The sequence below is a fragment of the Anolis carolinensis genome, chromosome 4, assembly GCF_035594765.1.
Source record: "Anolis carolinensis isolate JA03-04 chromosome 4, rAnoCar3.1.pri, whole genome shotgun sequence".
In the NCBI taxonomy this organism is placed as follows: Eukaryota; Metazoa; Chordata; class Lepidosauria; order Squamata; family Dactyloidae; genus Anolis; species Anolis carolinensis.
The window spans coordinates 50,085,538-50,111,066 of record NC_085844.1 but is presented as its reverse complement, the minus strand read 5'-3'; the positions used below and the strand labels follow the sequence as shown (position 1 = coordinate 50,111,066).

The following is a 25,529-nucleotide window of genomic DNA, read 5'->3' as shown; positions in this document are numbered from 1 at the left end:
ACCCTGGTGGGTCAATGTTTGCCCATACCTACTGTAGAGTCACTGCCAGTCAGTGAGAACAATACTAGGTTATATGAATAAATGGTCTGACACAATGTAAAGCAATGCTCCAGGTTTCACACCTTTAAATAATTTAAAATGCTTACCAATATGCAGTATGTAATATTTATTGAAATAGTCCTTCATATTTAATGGCTGTTTCAAACAGGTGAACCATTTCTGAGAGTCTAGGGACTAAAAAACTTTAGACTTCCACATACACAGTGATTTTTGTCTGAGAGTGTTGAGAGTTAGAAGCCACTAGCTAACGAAAGGATAAAATAAGTTGGTAGAATTTATAAGGAAAGTGACAATGCCACTTCTACAGCAATAATGCTAATTTTTTATTTATTTATTTGTAAAACTGACAGAAGAACAACTTTCACATGACCTGGATCTGCATATTTGGAATTGGACTTCTTATGATCATTGTATCATCCGGATTGGTAGTGGTAAGTGGTTAGACTATTGCATTTTTCTGAGCTGTTTTGAATTGGTTGACATCTTTTATCCAGAATTCCAAAAACTAAAAAACTCCAAAATCTAAATTTGTTCACATGAGTGGCTGAGATAGTGATGCCTTTGGTTTCTGATATCTTTGAAATGTACAAAGCTTGTTTCATGCATAAAAATTGCAAATTTTATTGTTTATAAAATCATCTTCAGGGGATTTGTATAGCATGTATATGAAAAATACCCAAAATGCAACGCACTTCTGTTCTGAAGTAGTTTGGATAAGGGATACTCAACATGTCCTGTGTTCTAAGAGATGGAAGTTGCTGTCTTATACTTAAAGTGTGCAAGACCCAGTGCTAGTGTACTCCACAAATTTAGGGCCTTTCCACACAGCCCTATATCCCAGAATATCAAGACAGAAAATCCCACAATATCTGCTTTGAACTGGGTTATCTGAGTCCACGTTGCCATATATTCCAGTTCAAAGCAGATAATGTGAAATTTTGTTCAGCTGTGTGGAAGGGGCCCTAGTTTTCTTGAATTGTTGTGTGTTAGGTCTTAATTAACACATGAGCAGAAAGGAATACTTCATCACTCTCCATTGTTAGCTTTTTCACAGGAGGAGTAACAGTTCTGAGGAGAAGTTCTTATTCACATAGTGACTCTTCACATGATTCTCGCTTGCATGTGAACAGAAAAGCACTTCCCATTTGTGTGCTGTTTAAAAATAACTGAAGAATGCCTGAATAAGGAATACATAAGTCTGTTCTACTGTAGTCAGCACAATTTGAATATTGCCAATCTAAATCTTTGAATATTGAAAGTAAAACGGACATCTAAATACTCTTTATGAACTTACCAGAAGAAACTGGTTCAGTAGAAGCATGACTAACACTGTAACATCAACATGAACAGAAAGGATAAAAGAAAATCATATCTCTTTTCCAAACCAGCATGGCCCAGTGGCTAACTTGGAACCATATGGTAGATTGAAAGCATACCCACATTAAAAGCAGCTGGGATGCTCTCTGCTAAAAAACAAACAAACCCTGAATTATCTTTTCTCTGCTTTTTATAGAAATGTGAAGATACTTTTATTCCATAGGATCTCGTTACAGATTTCTTATTTTTTACTTTCATGTAGTTTGAAATTCTTGTTGGCTTTGGTTTCACTGTATTGCTTTTACATTGTTAAACTGTCCACAAGCCGGTTTAGGGCCATGTTCCATTATAAAAAGAGAACGAAAAGCCAAGGTGGGTCGATAGTACAATATGATAGTAGAGCACAGGCTAGCAACTAAAAGGCCCCTAAGTTCTATCCTGAGAGATCTGTATACTGAACTCTTACAATTAATGGTGTAAATACAAGTGTTAGATCCTCCTACAGTAGATCCATTGTGTTGATGGGACGTATTGAAGTATTAGTTTACCATTTAGCAATTGATTGAACTTCAAGTAGGACTAGAAACTGAATTTAAGCCAAGGTTATAGAAGTGGTGAGGTTGGATTCAGAGGTACTGCCAATAAACAACCCCAGGAAGATAATTCAGGCTAACCCCAATTCTATAATAATATAAACAATCAAAACTAACTGAGATTGCACAAACTACAGTTCTTTTTATATACTACAGGCTACAAAGAATCCATATAAAATCATAATTCCATGCAGTGAAATGTAATTAAATCAGCTTATTTCATAATCTTGATTGAAAAAAACCCTAATACTCTTGGTTAGAGTTTTGTGAGCTTAGTTGTCCATGTGTCTATGTGACTGCTGCAGTAATACTACAGTTTTTCCCCACAGTTCTTTTGTCCAGCTGGCGCACCAAGTGGATTACCAGAAGTCATTGGTTTTCTGAATGGGGCATCGATTCCACATGTTTTTAATATCAGGACTTTTCTGGGAACATTTGGCTCTTGTGTTCTAGCTGTAGCATCTGGACTCTTCTGTGGACCAGAAGGTCCTATGATTCATTTGGGGTAAGGAATTAGTTTGAGACCTAGTATGTTATAGTGGCTTGAGTACTTACTGAACTCTCAACTCCAAGAGACCAGGGTATGAAAATCTCTGTTCAACCCTGGAAACCCACTGGGTGATCCTAAGTATTTAGGCATAGTAAAGGTAAAGGTTTTCCCTGACATTAAGTCTAGTTGTGTCTGACTCTGGGGGTTGATGCTCATCTCCATTTCTAAGCCGAAGAGCCGGCATTGTCCGTAGACACCTCCAAGGTCATGTGGCCGGCATAACTGCATGGAGCGCCGTTACCTTCCCGCCGGAGCAGTACCTATTGATCTACTCACATTTGCATGTTTTCGAACTGCTAGGTTGGCAGGAGCTGGGGCTAACAACGGGCGCTCATTCCGCTCCTGGGATTTGACCCTGGGACCTTTCGGTCTGCAAGTTCAGCAACTCAGCGCTTTAACACGCTGCGCCACCACCAGGGGCATCAGACTGTATTAATCAAAAACTCTAGAAACTTCCTGATCGGAGTGAACCTTTAGTCTCCAGATTTAGTCTCCAATTCAGTCCCTTACCACCTGACATGCTGGGTGTGCTTGAGGTAGATTTAGAGGTTAAATTTCCCCACTTCAGTTCTTGAGAAAGCACAATGTAGGCTATTTCAGCCCCATGAGTACTAAGCATTCTCAGTAGCCAAAGATTATTAGGTCTATTGCTGAGGAATTTGCAAGAAGGGAGGAATGAGAAGGGAATAGAGAGACTTGGAAAAGGGCACGGATGACTGAAATCCTAAACAGAAAGATTCATGCTATAATGTTGTGTTTTAGGTCTCATTATGCCATGCTCTCCCTCATATCTCTTTCCCCCTGGCCTCCCACCTCAAATCCTCTGCGAACCCATAATCTGAAAAATGAATATAAATTACTTTGTGACTCTGGGGCATCCAATTATGTGACTTTTTTCAAGTTTTTCAAACTGACAATAACAATAATGTTTATATTTTTTATTTTGTTTACAGAGCAGTAATTGGTTATGGATTGAGCCAGTTTGAGCCAAAGATCCTTGGAATAAATCCTCTGTCCTTTACAAGATTTTGGAACACAGCAGACAAGTAAGGGATTTAATAATTTATTAAAGTATGTTACATGATGTGAGTAGCTTTTGAAAGGTGTATTGGAGTTTTCCCAAAGGTAGTATAACATATAAAAGTAAGATTAGCGACTTTGTTAGATGCAATAATGGAGTATTATGTATAACCAAAATGGCTGTGGTAGTGCTGAAGAACAACTTAAATTCCTTCTCTTTAGAGAAATGGGTGTCCTTTTCAAGTGGGAGGGGGGAATGAATCCATACATCCCTCCTCCAAAGTCATACCTCCTTTGCAGAGAATAATATTGCATTTTAGACAGCATTGCCATGAAATCCTATGCATGTTTAGCCATAAGTAAAACTACCTTTGTTCTATACATCTTGCTAATACATGTTTATAGAGAGCTAGAAGCTGGATTATGCTTAGTGAGGTGACTTATTTCCAGAGTTGGAGGGTACAATTATATTCCTGGACTGCATTGGCTCACACTTGTAATTTTCATAAAAAACCTTCCCATTTATTCCATTCTCTCAAAGGGATGTTTTTAATAATTTCATCCTGATTTTGTTTTAGGTGCATGTGTGGAGGCAAGGAAATAACAATAATAATAAAAAAAACTTTATTTATATACCGCTCCATCTCCTCAAGAGGACTCAGGGCGGTTTCCAACATGAACATAAAAACATTCAGTTGTCAAAAAACACCATACAGTAAAGTTAAACATTGTAAACATAATAAACAACATCATAAGACAGAACCAAAACAATTCTATTAAAAATACATAAAATTACAAATCCAAATCAATATACTCAGTCAAGGATTCAAATACCAGTAAGCAGGACTTCAGGGTAGACATGGTCAATTATATGAGATAGGTAAAACTTGTGCACCAGAGTATTATAGGGCCAGGGAGTGGATAAAGTGCAGAGCAGCGTCTTAGTTTACAACCGGGGGGGGGGGGGGGGGGAGGGAGTCTAGGGTCTAATCTTGCTCAAAAACCTGCAGGAACTACCAGGTTTTCAATTCCTTGTGGAATGAAAGCAATGTAGGGGCTTGCCTGATCTCTCTGGGAAGGGTGTTCCAGAGCTGGGGGGCCACCACCGAGAAGGCCCTCTCCCTTGTCCCCACCAGCCGCGCTTGTGATGGTGGTGGGAACGAGAGGAGGGCCTCCCTGGCAGATCTTAAAGCCCATGCCAGTTTGTAGGGGGAGAGGCAAATCGGAAGGGGCTTTGTGCCAAAATGTCCCTGGTAGCCGTATGCAACAATGAAGTTGCACTTTGCTTTCCTAGGCTCAAAGAGACAATACACAATCATATTTATGTACCTGAATGAAACACTCCTGGTTATTTTCCCTTTTGCCTGGTTACTACCTTAATGCAACCTCCTGGGACTTTGTGTTGTCTTAAAAACAAAACAGATAGCAACAGCAAAAACAAAAAACAAAAAAACAAAAACAAAAAAAACCCCAACAAAAAACAACAACAAAAAACAAAAAAACCCTAGGGATATATACTTATCAAAGATGGCAATTTGTGGAGGAAGGTATGGGAAGGAAAAAAAAATCAGAAGAAGAAGAAAAGTTTGTGACTCCTGATCTGCTTTTTAATTGCTTTCTGGCTCATGTTGGAAAAGTGGCTGGCTTGCCTTGCTGCAGAGCATGCACAAAACAGAACTTTCCATTCACAATAGTCACAGGATTTTAAATGAACCCTTTTTCCACAGAAAATGATTTCATGCAATGTGACATGGAGAATGTTTCTTTTTTATATAAATAACATTTTTTCAAGATTCTTGGATGTGATAAACCAGCAGCTCTCGCTGTACAGATGGGAATTACAAACTCTTTATCTTTTATTTGTGAAATGATGGCATTTGCAAATCCTTGGGGTACGCTATAAGGTTTTATTTTAAACTGGATCTTTTATACCACTGTTATTGTTCATGTCAAGTTTGCATTTGGAACAGTTTGAAAGATCAAGTTCTATAGCTTTAAAACACTGGATTATGAAAATATGTAAATAAATCCCAAACCTTTGACCAAAGTGTTTGTTGCAGCTCCAAACAAAAAGCTATTACAAGCTATCTGTGGCAGAAGGATAACCAGACAGCCCAAATAAACATGATACATTTTGCCTTTTAACTTGCCTCAGCAATTAGGGATGTGTTTCTTAAGCTGATGCTTATGGTAGAAATTTGCCACATGGGCACTAGCAAAGACATGAGAGGTATCTTTCCATGCACATTAAATTCCCAATGGAAACTTGAAGCCACTGGGTCTGCTTACAGATCGTACAACTGGCCCTTTCACTCCTATCTATAGAATGGAAATCTGGAAAAAATCAGCTATCTTGCAAAAATATTGATTTTGCTTTAGGTATAAACACATGTTGAAATATTGCAGAATTGCTTTGTATTTGCACTGAACATTTAACCTCAGTCAACAGATAATTGCCTACAGGGTTTTTTTTTTGCCTTTACCTTTTATTCTAATGTTTATTTTGGGGTTCTGACATATCTGAGCACAGGTGAAATGTAACATGCCTGCTATTGTCATTTTAAAGATTTAGGTTTATCTCTTAATATTTTAAATCAGACTGAGTATAAACAATAATATATACTGTTTTGCATATAGAAAAATGACAAAAATATGAAGGTGAATCTGTATTTAAATTTATTTTCCCCTTCTAGTCAAGTCACAAAAGGGAAGTAATGAATTTTTGAATCCGACACATAAATTGTATTCTCACAGGTTCTGAGGGAAACATAAAATTATATTAAATATTGGTTTAGTGTTTTATGAGCATAAGGCAAGATTAATTGAAATACTGGTTTATCATTGTATGCAGACATTGCTAGAAAGTCTACTTACCTTTCTGGTTTGTCTTTCTACTTATTCGTTGTATGTTAAAGCTGGAGTCATAGTTGTAAAAGGTACATCACATTCTTCTTGAGGTATCTCTGAATGATTTCCACTATACTCCTAAAAGAACAAATAATTCCATGTAAACAATTATAACTGTCTTTGGCAAATGATTTAACCTTTTTAGCCTGAGTGTTGATTGCTTGAAAAATGTAACTTTGACTGGTTCTTCGTGCAGTTCTTTCAACCATTTAGTGTTTGTGTTAGAATCCCTGACATATAGCAACTAAATTAAACATTTGGATAGTATGCAGTTTATCTCTGTATACATCTGTGTCTTGGGATGCACTAGGCAGAACCTAGAAAAAGCTATCTTGTTAGATTAGGTTAAAGGTTTTTCCCTGACATTAAGTTTAGTTGTGTCCAACTCTGGGGGTTGGTGCTCGTCTCCATTTCTAAGCCGAAGAGCCGGTGTTGACCATAGATGCCTCCAAGGTCATGTGGCCAGCATGACTGCATGAAGCATCATTACCTTACTGCTGAAGCGGCACCTATTGATCTACTCACATTTGCATGTTTTAAAATTGCTAGATTGGCAGAGGCTGTGGCTAGCAGAGGGGAGCTCACTCTGCTCCCCGGATTCGAACTGCCGACCTTTTGGTCAGCAAGTTCAGCAGCTCAATGGTTAAACCCTCTGTACCACTGGGGGCTCCACAGGATTACACTCCCAGAATTGGGTGGGTGATTCTGGGTGTCATAACTGTCCTCCCAGCATAATCTTTCCCAGTAACCACAACACTTTCCTATCTGCTTCTTCCTATGGGTTAGGATGGGGAACAACAACAGATTAAAATATATCATAACATCAGTAAGCAGCAGGTTCTGTCTAAGGCCACCTCAGGACATCTAGGTGTGAAAAACTAGTCCTTCTTCTAACTTTACCATAAGCAGCTTTTTAACTCTGCTGTTTAGTGATCTAAAGATGAACAACACAGCTTTTCAAAAGCAAAACTATAATTTTGTTCTGAAATAAACTTTGCTGTCCTTTCATGATTTTTTAAAAACTAAAACATATCAATTATTTCTGATATCTTGTTACAGGAGGAATTTTGTTACAGCTGGTGCAGGAGCTGGGATTGCATCTGTTTTTCATGCTCCAGTGGGAGGCCTTCTGTTTACACTAGAGGAGGTGGCATCTTTCTGGGATATCAAACTGGCCTGGCAAACGTTCTTCTGCTGCTTGATGGCTGCCTTCACTACAGATTTACTCTCTTCTTCTTTCTCTGGGTTTGTCTACCGAGGTCAATTTGGATTTTTCAAAGCAGAGAAAAGGATTTTGTTTTGGGTACGTACATATATACACATGATATTTTATTGCAGTCAACAGACCATTGGACAACACATTAAAAACATTTTAAAATATAACAATGGGAATTCAAGTAGCAATATAAGCTACAGTAAAATCATCCACAGTATATCTGAATGATGTGGACCTCTGAACTTTGGAAGAGCCGTGCAAGGGGAGCTGGTCCTCAAGTATGGAGATCTAATCAGAGCCGGCCCTAGGTATTTTTCAAGTGTAGGCGAACAGAATTTTGGCGCCCCCCCCAAACCAATCACTGAAAAATAAAAGCGTTGGATAAGCGAAAATGTTGGATAATAAGGAAGTATAAAGGAAAAGCCTATAAAACATCAAATTACATTATGATTTTAAAAATTAAGCACCAAAACATCATGTTTTACAACAAATCAATAGAAAAAGCAGTTCAATACATGGTAATGTTATGTAGGGATTACTATATTTGCAAATTTAGCACTAAAGATTGAACAGGGATATAGGGCAGTGTGGACTTAGATAACCCAGATAGCCCTCAGTATTAAAAAAAACCCTCTAAAATCAGGGACAGCTAACTCCTCCCAAAAAAAGATTCTCCCAGGCAAGAAGAAGCCAGGCCTTGAAGCCACAGGGCCATTAAATGCTAATCAAGGTGATTAATTACAACATTCACACCTGCTTCAAAGAAAAGTTCTTTCTCCCACCCTGGACCTTCTACAGATATATAAACCCCACATACCTAGCTTCCAAGTTCCTACAGACCTCACAATCTCTGAAGGCCCCAAAGGTGGGCTTGTGTGGTGCGAAGGTGGGTCTGCGCTGGCCGGAAGGCCCAGCGCGGCCGCTGGAAGGCCCGAAAGAGAAGGAGGTGGAGAGTGGTGCCCTCCTCCCAGGACGATGGTGCCCCCGGGACGATGGCGCCACAGGCAAATGCCTATTTCGCCTTATGGTTGGACCGCCTCTGGATCTAATACATTAAAGTAGTGGTTTTTAAAGTGTCAAGTATGGTGGACTGACAGGACCCCTCTCCCCTAATGTGCCGGGATCAACACATTATCTAGTTAAAGGTAGGTCAATGCAGAAATTTTCTGTTGTTCACACTATTCTGAGGGGGAATTAGCTACAGGATGATTTCCTGCTACTCTTCCTACTGCTTTCATCTTCACCTACAACAGATGCAGAACACATAGATCTTTCCTACATGGAGTAATCTAAGGTCAAAGTAAGGACAAAGAACTTTGGGTCCTAATTGATGTAGAACCCAAATGCAGATTGAAATCATTTTGGTTGACCTCCTAGTTTCCATGGTCAGTTGGAGCTTTGTGTGCCTTGACTTTAAGCAGAATTCTGTAGCCATCAAAACCCATAATTCTATACATACATATATGCAGTTCTCTTTTTCCTAATATGTGTTGGCCCGATGAACAATAATTTTATTTGTCTAGTATACGTCCAGAATAAGCAGAAAGTATTCCTGTTGAACTAAATTTCACACCATTTGAATGCTTTTGATGTTTCCATAGCCTGTAGGATAAAAGAAGAAATTTTATATGCGTCCTACTAACTAAAGTTAGAAAAATCCAATTTCCAAATGTCACATGAAATACTTTTGGCAAATGTTATACATAGATGGAGAGTATGTGTATAAACTCGCCTTTAGAAAGCTACAAGGATCTACTATATTGAGTCAGGGTTCTGATCCGACTGCCCTTTCACTAGCGAGAGCAGCTTTCTATGGTCTTATGTGGAAATTGTATCCACTGTAATAAATTTTATTAGACAACCGAAGAGTTTGCATTTGAAGAAAATCTTTCTAGCCACAAATTATCTTTATGATCAAGCACTTCCATGTTTGAAGTAGTCAAAACAAACAAACAAGCTAATTAATTAATTAATTAAAGCACAAGTATGTTGTTGCTGGTGGCTCAATCAATTGAATTATAATTTATGGTGTGATTTAGTTTGCATAGCAATATATATAATCTTCTAGTGCTCCCCTTTCTTCCAAGTTCTTTGCTGCTAACAAGTGGTAATAAATTGTGATGATTAAATTAAGGATCTGAACATACCATATTTCACCGCATAATCATCGCAGATTATATGTTGGGGTTTTTTTGGTCAAAATATGGAGTGTAACCATTGTGCCAAGCTTTTTAACAATGCTTTTACAGTACTTAAAATGTTTTAAGTCATTTCTTTTAAGGGGACCACCTTGCTTTTTAAATATCTTCTTTCAAGTGGACAACAACTTGTTTTTAAATCACTTCTAAAATTCTAGGCCTGGATCCACTCACAAATACATTGCTGCTTTTAAACAGCACAATGAACCAAATTACCCATGCAGTGATTACACAATGAAAACTAAAAACCAAATTTTGGATGGAAAAAACCAGGTCATTATATGGTGGCAATGATTATATGGTTAAATATGGGAGTTCTGAGCTTCAGGGAATGTAATCTAAAATAATTATCATCCTCAAGAATTCTAAGATTTTTTTTGCCTATTTATTGACTGTATATTTATTGAATTTATATCCTGCTTTTTTTCATAAAATGTGATTCAAGGCAGCTTACAATAACTGAAAATAAGATTAATCTAAAATCAGATTTACAAAAATGAAGACAGTATTATTTAAATATGATATAAAACAGTTAAATTCATAAACATACTTTCAACAGTATGTTCTAATGTGAGTATGGATAAAGATGAATTCAGGTGCAGGAACTCTCACAGATATCTGAACCTGTGCACACACAGTGTGAATATATACACACAGAGAAATATGTTCCTTAAAGGAATATTTTGTTCCATTATTATAGCTCCGTTATTATCGAGTAGCTGTATACAAGAGAATTGTAATGATGTCTGCTTTGAATAATAGTTTATAGTCCATAGTAAGCTCATGTAGGATTTTCACAAAAGAGCAATTGATCTTCATTCCTGTTTCCCCAAAGGAACAGTTGCCAACGTGGTTTTGACCAAGGCTCCACCATATTCTGCTTGCCAGATAGGCTGGATAATCAGAAATATTTTCATTTCAGCCAGCAATTTGCTTCAGGAGAGTTTGGCTTCTTTCATGATTTATAGCAGAAACTCTCAACGGGAAGCTTTGTGGTTTATGTTTTTCAAGAAAAATATTTTTATTTTCTTCAGTTTCACTGAGCTCAACATAAAATTGTAAAGAAGGCCTATTATACCTAGCCTCTTTGATTTTTTTTTTTTTAAAATATGGAGTTTCTATAGAAGTCTGAATTTATTGTCTATAAAAGCCACAGTTCTATGTGCCCAGAAGGCAAAAAATTCATTGAGGCTTATTCTGAGTAAATGTAAATATGATTAGGCTGCACAGTTTTACTCACAACACGATTTAACTCATTTTAGTTGGAGACAGAATTTAAATTTAACAATACAAATAGTGAATTCTGCCCCAAGCATTCAAAAAGGCTTAACTACCCGAGGAAGCCATTGGGCACAGCTTACATTTTCAAGGGAAATGTGCTGCTGCTTGCTAAACAATTTTTAGCATTTTCATCAATACAGTTTCCCATACTGCGGACTGGGACCTATCATTGGGTTTCTGTGTTGTATCCTACCCAATATGCCCTTTTACAGCTTAATGCTTGGACTAATGCCAGCAGCAGCATCCCATATATATCTCAAATAGATTGGCCACAAACCATGGCTGTGACACATATGTAGGTAAAGTGTGGCCTTCCAGGTGTTGCTGAACGTTACATACCTTATTATTGCCTATGCTGATCAAGGCTGGTGTTATGATTGAGCCTCATGGCTCTGTTACTGGCAGACGTGGGCGTAAGACTCCTCGAGAGTCAGATACTCTCGAGGAGCGAGAAAGAAAGAGACTGCGAGATATCTTTGCAGCACCATCTGACGAAGAGTCTTTTGAGGGGTTTACGGAGAGAATGGAGGAGGGGCTGGTTAGCTCGGAGGAGGATGAGATGGATTGGACTCGGGTGAGGGAGGAATTGGGTGCCACTGGCAATGATGGGATGGAAGATGAATGGGGACCTTCAGGATTAGACCCATGGACAAGCTGGAGGGATGGGACGGGATCCACAGCTGGGGATGCTGTGGGGCGTAGTCAGAGGTGTTCCAGCTCTGATGAGGAAAGTGATGAGGAAACGCCCGGGTTAAGGAGGGCAGCTGATAGTGATGAGGATTTGTAACTGGCATAAAATGAGGCTTGGGAGCAATTGCAAATTGCGTTGGGCAAGGTAATCTGGACGAACGCTTGGGATCTGTGTGGGACGCTTTCCTGAAGACTGGTGTGTTTTCGTGTGCTGATACCTTTGACCTTCCGTCGTCTTCTTGACGGACGCCATCTCCTGCTTTGGATTTCGGACTGAACTGACCACGGCTTGACTTCCCCCTACTCGGACTTGGTGAAACTACAAACGTCTGCTTCTGGCTTGAACTACGGAAAGGAACTGGGTCTACTCTACTGCTTCAATCCTCGGCTGTTCTGTGTGTATTGGAAATCTTGCCTGCTGTGTGGAGGAGTGACTCAAGTTACTCAAAGCACAGTGCTGGCAGCAGAGAGGAATCTGCTGCCAATTAATTGCATTCTTTTGAACACTTTGTTCCCCGGCTTCTGTTTTGTTTATCCCCAGGCTGAAGCAAGCTGTTTTGTTTTTACCCGGATTAAACTCCGGTTTAATCCGGTTTATCTTTTGAACGTTTTTCCTTGCCCCTTTTTGCTTTTAAAGGCTAATACTGCCTGGCCCTTGTATTTTACGGGCATTTTGAGTTCTGTTATCCAATAAACTCTGTTATCTTTGATCTTGTGGCGTTCTGTCTTTGACAGCTGGAGAGAGCCATGTTTGGCAGGACCTGCAAGGCTGCACTTTGCCTAACCCTTTGCCTAGTTTGTGCATTAAAAAGGAAGAAAAGAAAGAAGGTGATGTAACTCAGCCTTGGAATCTGACCAAGGAGCTGGATTGTGATGGATTTCTGATACTTCCCCAAATCAGAAAAGTTGGTTGTTGTCAGGACCCAGGCTGCAAGGCACCAATAACCATACACAGAGGCCAGAATCTATCTAATATCTTTATTGAAGGAATATATAAAGTTAATAAAAACAAGTGTAGAAAATAGTCCAGAATTAGACCTTTCAGGAAAGGTCAGAATTAGTCCAAAAAAGCAATGTCCAATATGAAATATTAAGGTCCAAAGTTGTAATCCAATAACCGAAACACTCACTTTGCCAGGCAAAGTGAGGGGAGATGACAAGGTCCTTTAGTCCATGAACTTGAGCAAGGCTAGGAAATAACTTGATACTTGAAACAAGGCTTGAATCGTGGAACAAGGTAGCAAGGAACAAGAACAAGGTCCGTGGAATAACTTGGTAAAATCCGTGAAACAAGGCAAGGTTTAGTCCTGGGAAACAAGGCAAGGTCCGTAGGTAAACAAAGGCTGGGAAACAGGAGCGAAGGCTGGAAACCAGGACAAGGCTTGAGCAGGAACGAGGCTTGAAACGGAGCGCGCTGTCCAGACACAACTCGCTCCGGAGGCTGACGAATTGACTCCGCAAAGTTACTTCGCGGGTAAAACACCTATATAGAGTCTAACTTTCCCGCCGAAGCAGTTCTCTGGGAACCAGAAACGAAAGCTAAACTCTGAGGCCAGATGTTTGACTCCTTAAAGATTCTCACGAAAAGCAGGCTTAATTGGCTAAATTCTTAGCTGTTATTCTAGCACTCCTGCGCGAGGCTGCTTCCAAACCTCTCTGTTGTTTACAAAATTCATGGCGAGAGAACACAGGAGATGTAGGCTCAGGGTTTGTTTGACATACTTCTGGGACACAGCTTTCTTGCAGGTGCAAGGTTCCCAGATCTGCCTGGGAAAGATCTTGCTGAGAAGATTCCAGTTCTGACTGGGAAGGTAAAAAACCCAAGTTTTCTTCTTCATCAGGCATCACAATGTCATGAGCAGGACTACAAGGCCCATGAGTCATCACACTATCCCCCTCCTCAAGCCCCCTCCCAAACTGGGACTCTCTCCCCGAGGCGCGAGGTCGTGGCTTGGCGGGATAGGTCTGATGAAAGCGACGGGTCAGATCAGGAGCATGGACTGTGGAGGCGTCTTCCCAAGAAAGTTCCTCAGGGCCAAAACCCACCCAGTCAATGAGATATTGCAGGCGGCGGCGGTGAAAGCGAGAATCCAAAATGTCCTCAACCTCGAACTCCTCCTCCCCATTCATCAAAACAGGAGGGGGGGCCGGTTGGTCTGTATCAGGACGCACACCATCCGCCGGAAGGAGCAGGGAGCGGTGAAACACTGGGTGAATGCGCATTGAACGCGGAAGTTGGAGTTTGAAAGTCACGGGGTTTAATTGCGCCACCACAGGATAGGGGCCAATGAAACGGGCATCTAACTTCCGGCAAGGGCGATGGGAGGGCAAAAAGCGAGTGGACAGAAAAACCCGATCTCCTACCTTGATTTCGGGGCCCGGTTGGCGATGTTTGTCCGCGTGACGTTTATAGTCCTCCTTGGCTTGGTCTAGTTGTTGGAGCAAAAGTTGTTGCACCGCTGTGAGTTCCTGCAGCCAATCCTCTGCTGCGGGGACTTCTGAAGTTTCAATGACAGGGGGAAAGAAACGTGGATGGAAGCCGTAGTTTGCAAAGAACGGCGTTTCTTTTGTAGAAGCCTGGACTCCATTGTTGTAGGCAAACTCTGACAGTGGTAATAGAGAAGCCCAATTATCCTGTTGGTAGTTTACATAACAGCGAAGGTACTGTTCCAAAGTGGCATTGGTGCGCTCCGTTTGCCCATCTGTTTGAGGATGATGAGCTGAAGATAAACGAGAGTCTATGCCCAATAGTTTTTGTAGTGCCTTCCAGAAACGAGAGGTGAATTGAGATCCACGGTCTGTGACCAGACTCTTGGGCAATCCATGTAATCTGAAAACATGTTGGAGGAATAGATCTGCCGTCTCTTTGGCCGTGGGAAGGCCTTCACAGGGAATGAAATGGGCTAACTTGGTGAAAAGGTCCACCACCACTAGGATCGTGGTGAATCCACAGGAAGGTGGTAGGTCAGTGATAAAATCCGCAGAGATTATTTCCCATGGGCGAGATGGAGTAGGAAGGGGATGCAGAAGCCCTGAGGGCTTCTCCCGTCTTGTCTTGGAGCGCTGGCATACTGGGCAGGTGTTGACATATTTTTCCACATCCTTGCGGATCTTGGGCCACCAGAAATCTCTTAGGATCAAATGCATGGTTTTAAATAGTCCGAAATGCCCTGCTGGCTTGCAGTCATGACACAGACAAAGTGCTTTTTCCCTGCCCTGCCCTGGTGGGATATAAACATGATTTCTATAGCAAAGCAGTCCATCCTTAAGTGAGAAGGGAAATTGCAATCCTTGACGGAGTTGGTCTTGCGCCCAGGCATCTGCTTGCTGACTAGCCCTGATTTCTTGAGCACAGAGGGGTCCAAGAGTAGGAGAAGTTGAATCAATGAGAGTGGATTTGGTGTTCCCCACTGTGAGCGTGGCAAAGTTCTCGGGTTGTAATAGTTGGGATTCAAAGGTCTCCTTGCGTCCTGCAGCGTATTCCGGTTTACGTGACAGGGCGTCTGCTTGCTTGGTTTGAGCTGGGGTTACATAATGAATCTGGAAGTTAAAACGTTCAAAGAATAAAGCCCAACGTTGTTGCCTCTGATTTAGTTTGCAGGCGGTTCTTAGATGCTCTAGATTCCGATGATCAGTATGGACTTCAATGGGAAATTTGGCCCCTTCTAGCCAATGTCTCCAAGTTTCAAAGGCTGCCTTTATGGCCAATAGTTCCTTTTCCCAGATGGTGTAATTTCTCTCTGGTGCTGTTAGTTGACGGGAATAAAAGGCACAAGGATGAAGGTGATCTCCCACCGGTTGTAGGAGTACAGCCCCAATTGCCACATCAGAGGCGTCTGCTTGCACAACAAAAAGGGTTTCAGGATCTGGGTGCTGAAGAATTGGCTGGGACGTGAATAATTTCTTTAGTTGCTGGAACCCTTTCTCTGCTTGATCTGTCCAGCGGAAGGGCTGTTTCCCACGGATGCAGCTGGTGATTGGGTCAGACCAGCGGGCAAAATCTGGAATGAACTTGCGGTAATAGTTCGCGAACCCCAAGAAACGCTGCACCTCTTTCTTGTTGGTTGGCGCCCGCCATTCCAATACTGCTGAAACCTTTGCCGGGTCCATGGAGAGCCCTAGAGGCGAGATGCGGTACCCCAGGAAATCTACCTCTTGTAGATCAAAAGCGCATTTTTCCAGCTTGGCATAGAGCCCATGATCCCGCAATCGTTGTAACACCATTTTGACGTGGTTCTCATGCTCTGATTGTGATCTAGAAAACACCAAAAAATCGTCGAGGTAGATTATCAAGAACCGATCTAGATAATCCTGAAAGATGTCATTGACAAAATGCTGGAACGTTGCGGGAGCTCCGCATAATCCATAATTCATAACTCGGGACTCAAATAATCCGAATTTAGTCTGGAAGGCGGTCTTCCACTCGTCCCCTTCTCTGATGCGAACTAGATTATAAGCCCCCCGAAGATCCAGCTTGGTGTAGACCTTGGCTCCTCGGAGTCGGTCTAGAAGGTCCGAGATTAAAGGCAGGGGATAGCTGTTTCGCTTTGTGATATTGTTCAATGCTCTATAGTCCACCACCAAGCGTAAGTCTCCTGACTTCTTTTTCACAAACATCACCGGGGAGGCGGCTGGAGATTGAGAGGGTCTGATGAATCCCTTGCGAAGGTTTGTCTCTATGAACTCCCTGAGAGCTTCTTGCTCCGGTTCAGTCAGGGAGTAGAGATGCCCTCGCGGGATCGGGGCCCCCTCCACCAAGTCAATGGCACAGTCATAAGGTCTATGTGGGGGTAGTCTCTCGGCTTCTTTTTCATTGAATACATCCCAATACTCGGAGTACTTCTTTGGCAAGGTGATAATGGGCTCGGTGTCTGTGGTATGGCAGACCTTGGCTACGAGGCAATGGTTTTGGCAGTACTTTGAAGCGAACTGCAGCTCCCTGTTGGACCAGGAGATGCTTGGGTCGTGAAGTGTCAGCCATGGAATCCCCAAAATCACAGGGAAATGGGGAACCTCAGTAACAAAGAAGGAAATCTCTTCCATATGTTCTCTTATCCACATCCTGGTGGGTTCCGACCACTGGCTTACGGGGCCCGTCTTGAGGGGGCGGCCGTCTATGGCTTGCACCACACGGGCATTCTTGAAGTCATGATATTGTAATCCCAGAGAGTCGGCATACTCTCTATCAATGAAATTGTTGGTGGCTCCGGAGTCTATCATGGCGTGGATCATGACGGGTCCCTTTTTTGCTGACCATAAGGTGACCACTAGAAGGAACAGGACCCCGGTTGGCGGCTCTTGAATGGGTTTTTTGACCGGGTTGGCGAGCCTCTCTACGCCCGGTCGTTGGCTTCCCCCGCCGGCTGTGTGCCAGCCGCCTCAGACGCCTTCGTCTCCGTGGAGGACGCCGCCGCAAGACGGGCGGCGGGCTTCCCTTTGGCTGGGCACTCTCTGGCGAAGTGGCCCCCGTTCCCGCAGTACCAACAGAGGTTTAAGCGTTGACGACGGGCCTTCTCGGCGGCATCTAGTCTGGGACGCACGTTGCCCAACTGCATCGGCACCTCCTCGCTTCCTCTGGGGTATGGGGTTGGTGGTGGGGGTCTCCACACTGGACGTGGCTGAACGCTGGCGGGAGCGGGGGGTTTTGCCCCAGCTCTACCGCTCTGGCCTCGAACCCACTGTTTCCTGTTGGCAATCATGACTTCAGCCCGTAAACATTGATCAATGAGTGCTTCGAGGGTCTGGGGAGGATCCACCTTGGAGATTTCCTCCAGCATTTCGATGTTGAGACCCTCCCGGAATTGTCCTCTGAGGGCTACATCATTCCAGCCGGTGTTGTGGGACAGCACTCGGAACTCGGCTATGTACTGAGACATGGGTCTGTCTCCTTGGAAGAGGCGGCGGAGTTTGTGACCGGCTGCCTCCAAATTGTCCTCGATTCCCCAAGTCTCCTTAAGGTGGTCCAAGAAGCGTTGCGCTGATCTTAGGTGTGGAGAGGCTTGGTCGAACAGTGCCGTCGCCCAGTTGGCCGCTGGCCCGTCTAGAAGACTGTAAACCCACGCCACTTTGATGTCTTCTTGGGGAAACTCGGCAGCACGGGCCTCTAGATAAGCTTGACATTGGCGACGGAAAACATGAACCTTAGAAGCTTCTCCAGTAAACTTGGTTGGCAACGCCATGGCCGGAAGACGGATTCCGCGTTCCTTCAACCCCTTTATTTCCCCATCCTGTGCATTGAGCTTATCACGGATTCGGTCCACCTCATCCTTGTCGATGGTGTAGGTAATCGGCTGGCCGCCCGGTCCAGGTCCGGCTCCGGTAGACATACTGGCCGAGGTTAATTGGTGCTTAGGGTGGCGGAGTCAAACTGTCAGGACCCAGGCTGCAAGGCACCAATAACCATACACAGAGGCCAGAATCTATCTAATATCTTTATTGAAGGAATATATAAAGTTAATAAAAACAAGTGTAGAAAATAGTCCAGAATTAGACCTTTCAGGAAAGGTCAGAATTAGTCCAAAAAAGCAATGTCCAATATGAAATATTAAGGTCCAAAGTTGTAATCCAATAACCGAAACACTCACTTTGCCAGGCAAAGTGAGGGGAGATGACAAGGTCCTTTAGTCCATGAACTTGAGCAAGGCTAGGAAATAACTTGATACTTGAAACAAGGCTTGAATCGTGGAACAAGGTAGCAAGGAACAAGAACAAGGTCCGTGGAATAACTTGGTAAAATCCGTGAAACAAGGCAAGGTTTAGTCCTGGGAAACAAGGCAAGGTCCGTAGGTAAACAAAGGCTGGGAAACAGGAGCGAAGGCTGGAAACCAGGACAAGGCTTGAGCAGGAACGAGGCTTGAAACGGAGCGCGCTGTCCAGACACAACTCGCTCCGGAGGCTGACGAATTGACTCCGCAAAGTTACTTCGCGGGTAAAACACCTATATAGAGTCTAACTTTCCCGCCGAAGCAGTTCTCTGGGAACCAGAAACGAAAGCTAAACTCTGAGGCCAGATGTTTGACTCCTTAAAGATTCTCACGAAAAGCAGGCTTAATTGGCTAAATTCTTAGCTGTTATTCTAGCACTCCTGCGCGAGGCTGCTTCCAAACCTCTCTGTTGTTTACAAAATTCATGGCGAGAGAACACAGGAGATGTAGGCTCAGGGTTTGTTTGACATACTTCTGGGACACAGCTTTCTTGCAGGTGCAAGGTTCCCAGATCTGCCTGGGAAAGATCTTGCTGAGAAGATTCCAGTTCTGACTGGGAAGGTAAAAAACCCAAGTTTTCTTCTTCATCAGGCATCACAATGTCATGAGCAGGACTACAAGGCCCATGAGTCATCACAGTTGTTGAAGCAGTTGAGAGGGATTTGATGGATGTCAAAGAGATATCTCTGTTCATTGTAGAAATCACTGTCTCTTAAATACGTTTGGTCTCTTAAATATGCTGTCTCTTAAATAGTAATAGTAGTAGTAGTAATAATAATAATAATAATAATAATAATAATAATAATAATAAACAAACAGAGGCACAACTATGTGACCCAAATGATTCATTGGAATTTATGCCTCAAGTACCACCCTGGGCCCCTGGTGGCACAGTGCATTAAAGCGTTGAGCTGCTGAACTTGCGGACCAAAAGGTGCCAGGTTCAAATCCCGGGAGCAGAATGAGCACCCGTTGTTAACCCCAGCTCCTGCCAACCTAGCAGTTTGAAAACATGCAAATGTGAGTAGATCAATAGGTACCGCTCCGGCGGGAAGGTAACGGCGCTCCATGCAGTCATGCCGGCCACATGACCTTGGAGGTGTCTACGGACAACGCTGGCTCTTCGGCTTAGAAATGGAGATGAGAATCAACCCCCAGAGTCAGTCACGACTGAACTTAATGTCAGGGGTAAACCTTTACCTTTTGTACCACTTCCCAGAAGTAAAGAACTGGTGGGATCACAAACCTGCAAAAATATTGGAAAATGAGAACGCAAAGATACTGTGGGACTTCCCAATCCAGACTGACAAAGTTCTAGAACACAACACACCAGACATCACAGTTGTGGAAAAGAAAAAGGTTTGGATCATTGATGTTGCCATCCCAGGTGACAGTTGCATTGACGAAAAATAACAGGAAAAACTCAGCCGCTATCAGGACCTCAAGATTGAACTTCAAAGACTCTGGCAGAAACCAGTACAGGTGGTCCCAGTGGTGATGGGCACATTGGGTGCCGTGCCAAAAGATCTCAGCTGGCATTTGGAAACAATAGACATTGACAAAATTACCATCTGCCAACTGCAAAAGGCCACCCTACTGGGATCTGCATGCATCATCTGAAAATACATCACACAGTCCTAGACACTTGGGAAGTGTTCGACTTGTGATTTTGTGATATGGAATCGAGCATATCAATCTTGTTTGCTGTGTCATATAATAATAATAATAATAATAATAATAATAATAATAATAATAATAATAATAATAATAATAATAATAATATATTTAAAAAATGAAGAGCCAGAGTCAGCCTCTTATAAATTATTTTCCAGATGTTGGGGCCTTTGAACTAGCTGTGATTAGCACCTGCATTTCTTAGACTTGCATCTTTGGTTATCTGGACTATTAGCTCAATGTAATTCATTTTGACCAGCGGAGACATTGGCATTGCATCTTTCTTTATCTTCCATGAATTGCCCATGCGTTAGCCGCCCTGGTCTGAGTTGTTTATCATTGCTTCACCTATGATAACCTGTGTTTCTGGGCGCTTGCTGACTGTAAGCACAGAATGGAAGTCAGACTTGGCCATGGTGGTCCACGCTCTTGTTACATCTCGAATGGACTACTGCAGGACGCTCTACGTGGGCTTGCCTTTGAAGACTGTTCAGAAGCTTTAAGTAGTCCAATGGGAGGCAGCCAGGTTTCTATCAGCAATTGCTGATGATTAGGCCAAACTCTGCTTCCATTTTGTGACTAGTCCTGCCGCCACACTACAGATCTGTGGCCCAGGGCAGGCCCTAGGTAATTTTCAAGTGTATGTGAACAGAATTTTGCCCCCCCCCCCCCCACCAATCACTAAAAAATAAAAGCGTTGGATAAGCGAAAATGTTGGATAATAAGGAGGGATTAAGGAAAAGCCTATTAAACATCCCATTACATTATGATTTTACAAATTAAGCACCAAAACATCATGTTTTACAACAAACTAGCTGTGCCCGGCCATGCGTTGCTGTGGCGTATGTAGACTGGATGGCCCTTTGGGGTCTCTCTAAACTCTTGGATTGTATGGTTGTATTATGATTATTATTGTTTTCATTATCTTTATGATTATTATCATTATTATGTAGAGGTTGGATGGCCATGTGTTAGGAGTGTTTGGATTGGTAGAAAGAAGTTGAACTGGATGATCCTTAGGGGTCTCTCCTAACCTTAGGATTCTATGATATTGTTATTATTATTGTTATTATTTACAGGCTGGATGGCCATCTGTTGGGTGTGCTTGGATTGTGTCCTCTATTGCAGAAATGGTTTGGGCTGGATGGGGTTTAGGGGTCTGTCCTAACTATATGATTGTCTGATGGGATTATTGTTACTATTGTGGAGGTATTGGATGGTCATCTGTGAGGAGTGTTTGGATTATGTCCTCCATGGAAGAAATGGGTTGGACTGGATGGTCTTTAGGGGTCTGTCATAACTGTTTGATTCTGTGATGCGATGTTGATTATTATTATTATTATTATTATTATTATTATTATTATTATTGTGGAGAGGCTGGATGGACATCTGTTAGGAGTGTTCGGATAGTGTCCTCTTGTATGGTTGAAGGAAGTTGAACTGGATGTTTCTGAGGGGTGTCTCCAAACCTTAGGATGTTATGATATTACAGAGGTTGGATGGCCATCTGTGAGGAGTGTTTGGGTTGTGTCCTGTTTTATAGTAGAAGGAAGTTGAAGTGGTTGTTGCTGAGGGGTCTCTGTGGACCCTTGGATTTTATATTAGAGTGGTTGGATGGCCATCTGTGTTGAGTGTTTGGATTGTGTCCGGTGTTATGGTAGGAAGAACTTGAGTGGGAAAGGAAGCGGGGAGGGGGGGTGTTCTGGCGAGGGCGGCGCAGTGTTTTAAAATCTCTGGCATTCCCCTTTGGGGGCGAGCTCTGCCGCCGCTGTTAGGCCGTTTCCTCCCCTCCCCCCTCCAGGGTCGTTAGGTATCCAAAATCAAGGAGGGAAACAAGCGGCGGTTTCGCCGTCCTCCTTCTCTCCTTCCTGATACCTCCTCAGACGCGAAACCCACCTAGCTCTTGGCTGTTTGTGTGAAGAGAAGGAGAGAAGAAACCGCCGCTTTTGTCTTCCTCCTTCCCTCCTTGTTGGTAGCTTTGCAGGTGGGGAAGGCACCTCACTCACTCCCGTTTGCCGAATCTGTAGGATAGTGAAAACCGCTAATTTTGCCGTTCTCTTTCCCTGCCACTTAGAAGTGTGCGGGGAAGTTGTGAGATGGCGAGCGGCGGTGTGCAGGGGATGGTGGCCAAGATGGCGGTGGTCGCGGTAGCCGACGAGCAATGGCGCGAGGGAGCGTGGAGGAGGAGGGTGGGGTGGGTGAGTTTTGCACGCTGGGCCTGTTCTGCGCAAGCGTACATGGTTTTTGTGGGTTTTTGGGTTTGTGTTGCCCACGGATGTTGATGTGAATTGTGGCTTAGTCGTCTAAATCCAGCCACAAGGGCGTTGTGTTGTGTTGTTAAGTTTCATGGTTCTAGGTGTTGTAGTTTCTTTGTTTAGATTAAGATAAAAACAGACAGACCATATATAGAGAGAGATCAATCAACAGAAAAAGCAGTTCAATACATGGTAATGTTATGTAGGAATTACTATATTTGCAAATTTAGCACCAATCATTGAACTGGGATATAGGGCAGTGTGGACTCAGATAACCCAGTTCAAAGCAGATATTGTGGGTTATTCTGCCTTGATATTCTGGGTGATATGGCTGTGTGGAAGAGCCCTGAGGGTCCTTAGGAATCCATAGGAATTAAAAGGCTACCGAAAGGGAATCTGGCCCCCGGTATTTTAAAAAACAACTCTAAAATCAGGACAGTAAATAAAGGACAACACTCTGAAAACAGGGGAAATCCAGACAGGAAACTATCAGGGCCAGCTAACACCTCCCAACCAAGGATGCCCCCAGGGAGGAAGCAGCCAGGCTTTGAACCTGCAAGGCCATTAAATGCTAATCAAGCTGGCCAATTGCAACATTCACATTAGCCTCAAACAGACAAGAGCTCTTTTTCCCACCCTGGACTTTCCACAGATATATAAACCCCACTTACCTAGCTTCCAACAGACCTCACAACCTCTGAGGATGCCTGCCATAGGTGTGGGTTTACCGTCAGGAGAGAAAGCTTCTGGAACAGGCAGGGTAGAGACCTACCTCGAGGGCGAAGGCCAGGCCGCGGCCTCAGAGGCAGGCCAGGCTGCGGAGGCAGAAAGGCCACGCCTGGGCGGAGGTGCCTCAACGGCGCCTCCTAGGCGCCCCTTAGAGGATGGTTCCCTCAGCAACCGCCCCTGCTGTGGCCCCAGTGATTTCCGACAGCTTCACAGGGTATAAGTGAAAAGAAAAATTGAGATCCCAGTCGTTTATTTTAGGTTGATCATTGTGCTGTGGAAAACTGCGTACATAGCAGTGTAAACAGTTTGCATGCTTCATTTTGATCCTAAAAGGCAAAGACAGGAGCACTGGATACCTTGAAAGATCTGGCAAGAGACTTTGGCTATGACTTTATAGGTGGTTATAAGTACAGTCTGCTTTTTATACACCCAATTTCTTCTTATTTGTTCAATTTTTGTATCATGTTTCTTCCAACATAGTGGCTGCTGTATATCAACTAACTGGCAGTACTCAGAGAACATGCTGTTTCTTTTTCTTTCAATTTAGGTGAAGAATTTACTGGATATGAGCATCTTGGCCTTCATTCCAGCCATTTTCATTGGAGTACTTGGGGGCCTTTTAGGAGCGCTCTTTGTTTTCTTGAATATAAAGATTAATAAATTTCGCATGTGGTTCTTCAAACGAATTCCAAAAACATCCTTGAGAAGAGTAACAAAGCTCTTAGAAACCGTGCTAGTCCTTGTAAGTATTGTCTTGCAGTGTGTCCCAATGCTATATTTTCACTTGACAGGACTGAGCCCTTGAGCTGCCAGCTGATCAGGCTGATCCAAGATGTGAGCTGCCTTGGAAGAGAAAGAGTTTCTGCAGCGAAAGAGGAGGAGGGAAACATTAGGACAATGGCTATTGTTTTGCTGAGAGGAGCAGCAAGGAAGCCTAGCTATGGGTTTGAATACCCTTTGGAACAGAGACCATATAGAAGTCAGGACTAGGACAATTGCAAGTGCTGAAGGATTCATCCCTCCCAGCAAACATTCAAAATTATAGTTGGTCTGCTCATTGCCCTGTATACTTTTCTTCAAGCCTTGTGTGAGAGATGGCAGTAATGCCATATTCCTCCTCTTTCTTCTTTCATGGCAGACAAAAGTAAGCAGGTATATGGTTATGTTTACAAAGGATCCTGACAGCAATGGAGTGTGAATATAATAGCATCTTTTTATTTTTAAAAAGGAAAGAATAGGCACGTCACATTAGAAAGTTATTTCTGCTTCTTGCTTCCAAGACCACTGAGACCTAATCTTCAGCACCAGCTCTGGATTCAAAGGGAATGAAGATCTGTTCCTGAAAAAAATAGAGGGTGATAGAATAATAGATAATGTGAGGTTCTGGCACAGTTCTAGTATAATACAGGTGGTGTAGCATAATATTGTGTAATATTTAAAGGTGAGTTTCTAGGTGGAGGCTTATATTCTACCAATATTCATCTAATGTCAAAAATTGTCATTGCCATGTAGATTTATATGGAAATATTTAATATCAAAATGTTGTCTACATTTTTAACATGTCTTGGACAGTGGCATTACATGTTCGAAACACGTATTATATACTGTACTTGATCTTATTTAGTGCAAGCAGATAGATTTGTGATGTGATAATCTGCTGAACTTGCTGACCGGTTGACAGTTCAAATCTGGGGAGGAGGGTGAGCTCCTGCTGTTAGCCCCAGCTTCTACCAACCTAGCAGTTAAAAACATGCAAATGTGAGTAGATCAATAGCTACCGTTCCGGCAGGAAGGTAACAGCGCTCCATGCAGTCATGCCGACCACATGACCTAGGAGGTGTCTACGGACAACACTGGCTCTTTGCCTTAGAAACGGAGATGAGCACTAACCCCCATAGTCAGTCACGACTAGACTAAATGTCAGGGGAAAACCTTTACCTTTACCTAATTATTTTAACCATAGGTTTAGGTTAGCCACATGCTCTCCATTACCAAAGGTAGATTATTTTGGAAAATGTCATTGGTCTGAAGGAGCTCTTTATTGCAATCAAGGCTGGTTTAAAGAAAAACAAACAATAAGAAGGCAGAACAGGGGGCTCAAAATTGTCCATTTATATTTAGACCTTTGACAACATACTGTGAAGGCAGATTAAGTTATCTCAGGGCTGGTCAAGCATGTTTTACTGCTCAAGGTAGAATAGCATATGCTGTCCCTACGGCATACAAATTAAATCACACATTGCTTAAACCAAACCAGTTATTTTGGCATGTAAGGCATAAAACCTCATGCTCACTTCTCCTATCTTTGGCAGTTAAAAAAGTACAATAACAAATT

The 25,529-nt window shown here is 42.7% G+C and overlaps 1 protein-coding gene and 1 long non-coding RNA gene across 3 annotated transcripts in view; one reads left to right on the top strand and one right to left on the bottom strand.

Moving 5' to 3' along the window:
- The window catches only part of LOC103279489 (uncharacterized), a 37,092-nt gene extending 14,695 nt beyond the window's left edge, over nucleotides 1-22,397 (bottom strand). Inside the window, exons 1-2 of one of the 2 annotated variants that reach the window (XR_001730557.2) lie at nucleotides 22,107-22,397; nucleotides 6,415-6,525 (exon numbers count right to left, since the gene is read on the bottom strand). This is a non-coding gene — a long non-coding RNA (uncharacterized LOC103279489). The remainder of the gene's footprint in view (nucleotides 1-6,414; nucleotides 6,526-22,106) is intronic. The other variant, XR_506826.2, reaches the window with a different exon arrangement.
- Nucleotides 1-25,529, top strand: part of LOC103279490 (chloride channel protein C) — a 75,564-nt gene that overhangs the window by 8,865 nt on the left and 41,170 nt on the right. The window contains exons 3-7 of the mRNA XM_008114863.3: nucleotides 411-491; nucleotides 2,300-2,475; nucleotides 3,474-3,566; nucleotides 7,507-7,750; nucleotides 23,742-23,936. Coding sequence (XP_008113070.2) covers nucleotides 411-491; nucleotides 2,300-2,475; nucleotides 3,474-3,566; nucleotides 7,507-7,750; nucleotides 23,742-23,936 — 789 coding nt within the window. The remainder of the gene's footprint in view (nucleotides 1-410; nucleotides 492-2,299; nucleotides 2,476-3,473; nucleotides 3,567-7,506; nucleotides 7,751-23,741; nucleotides 23,937-25,529) is intronic.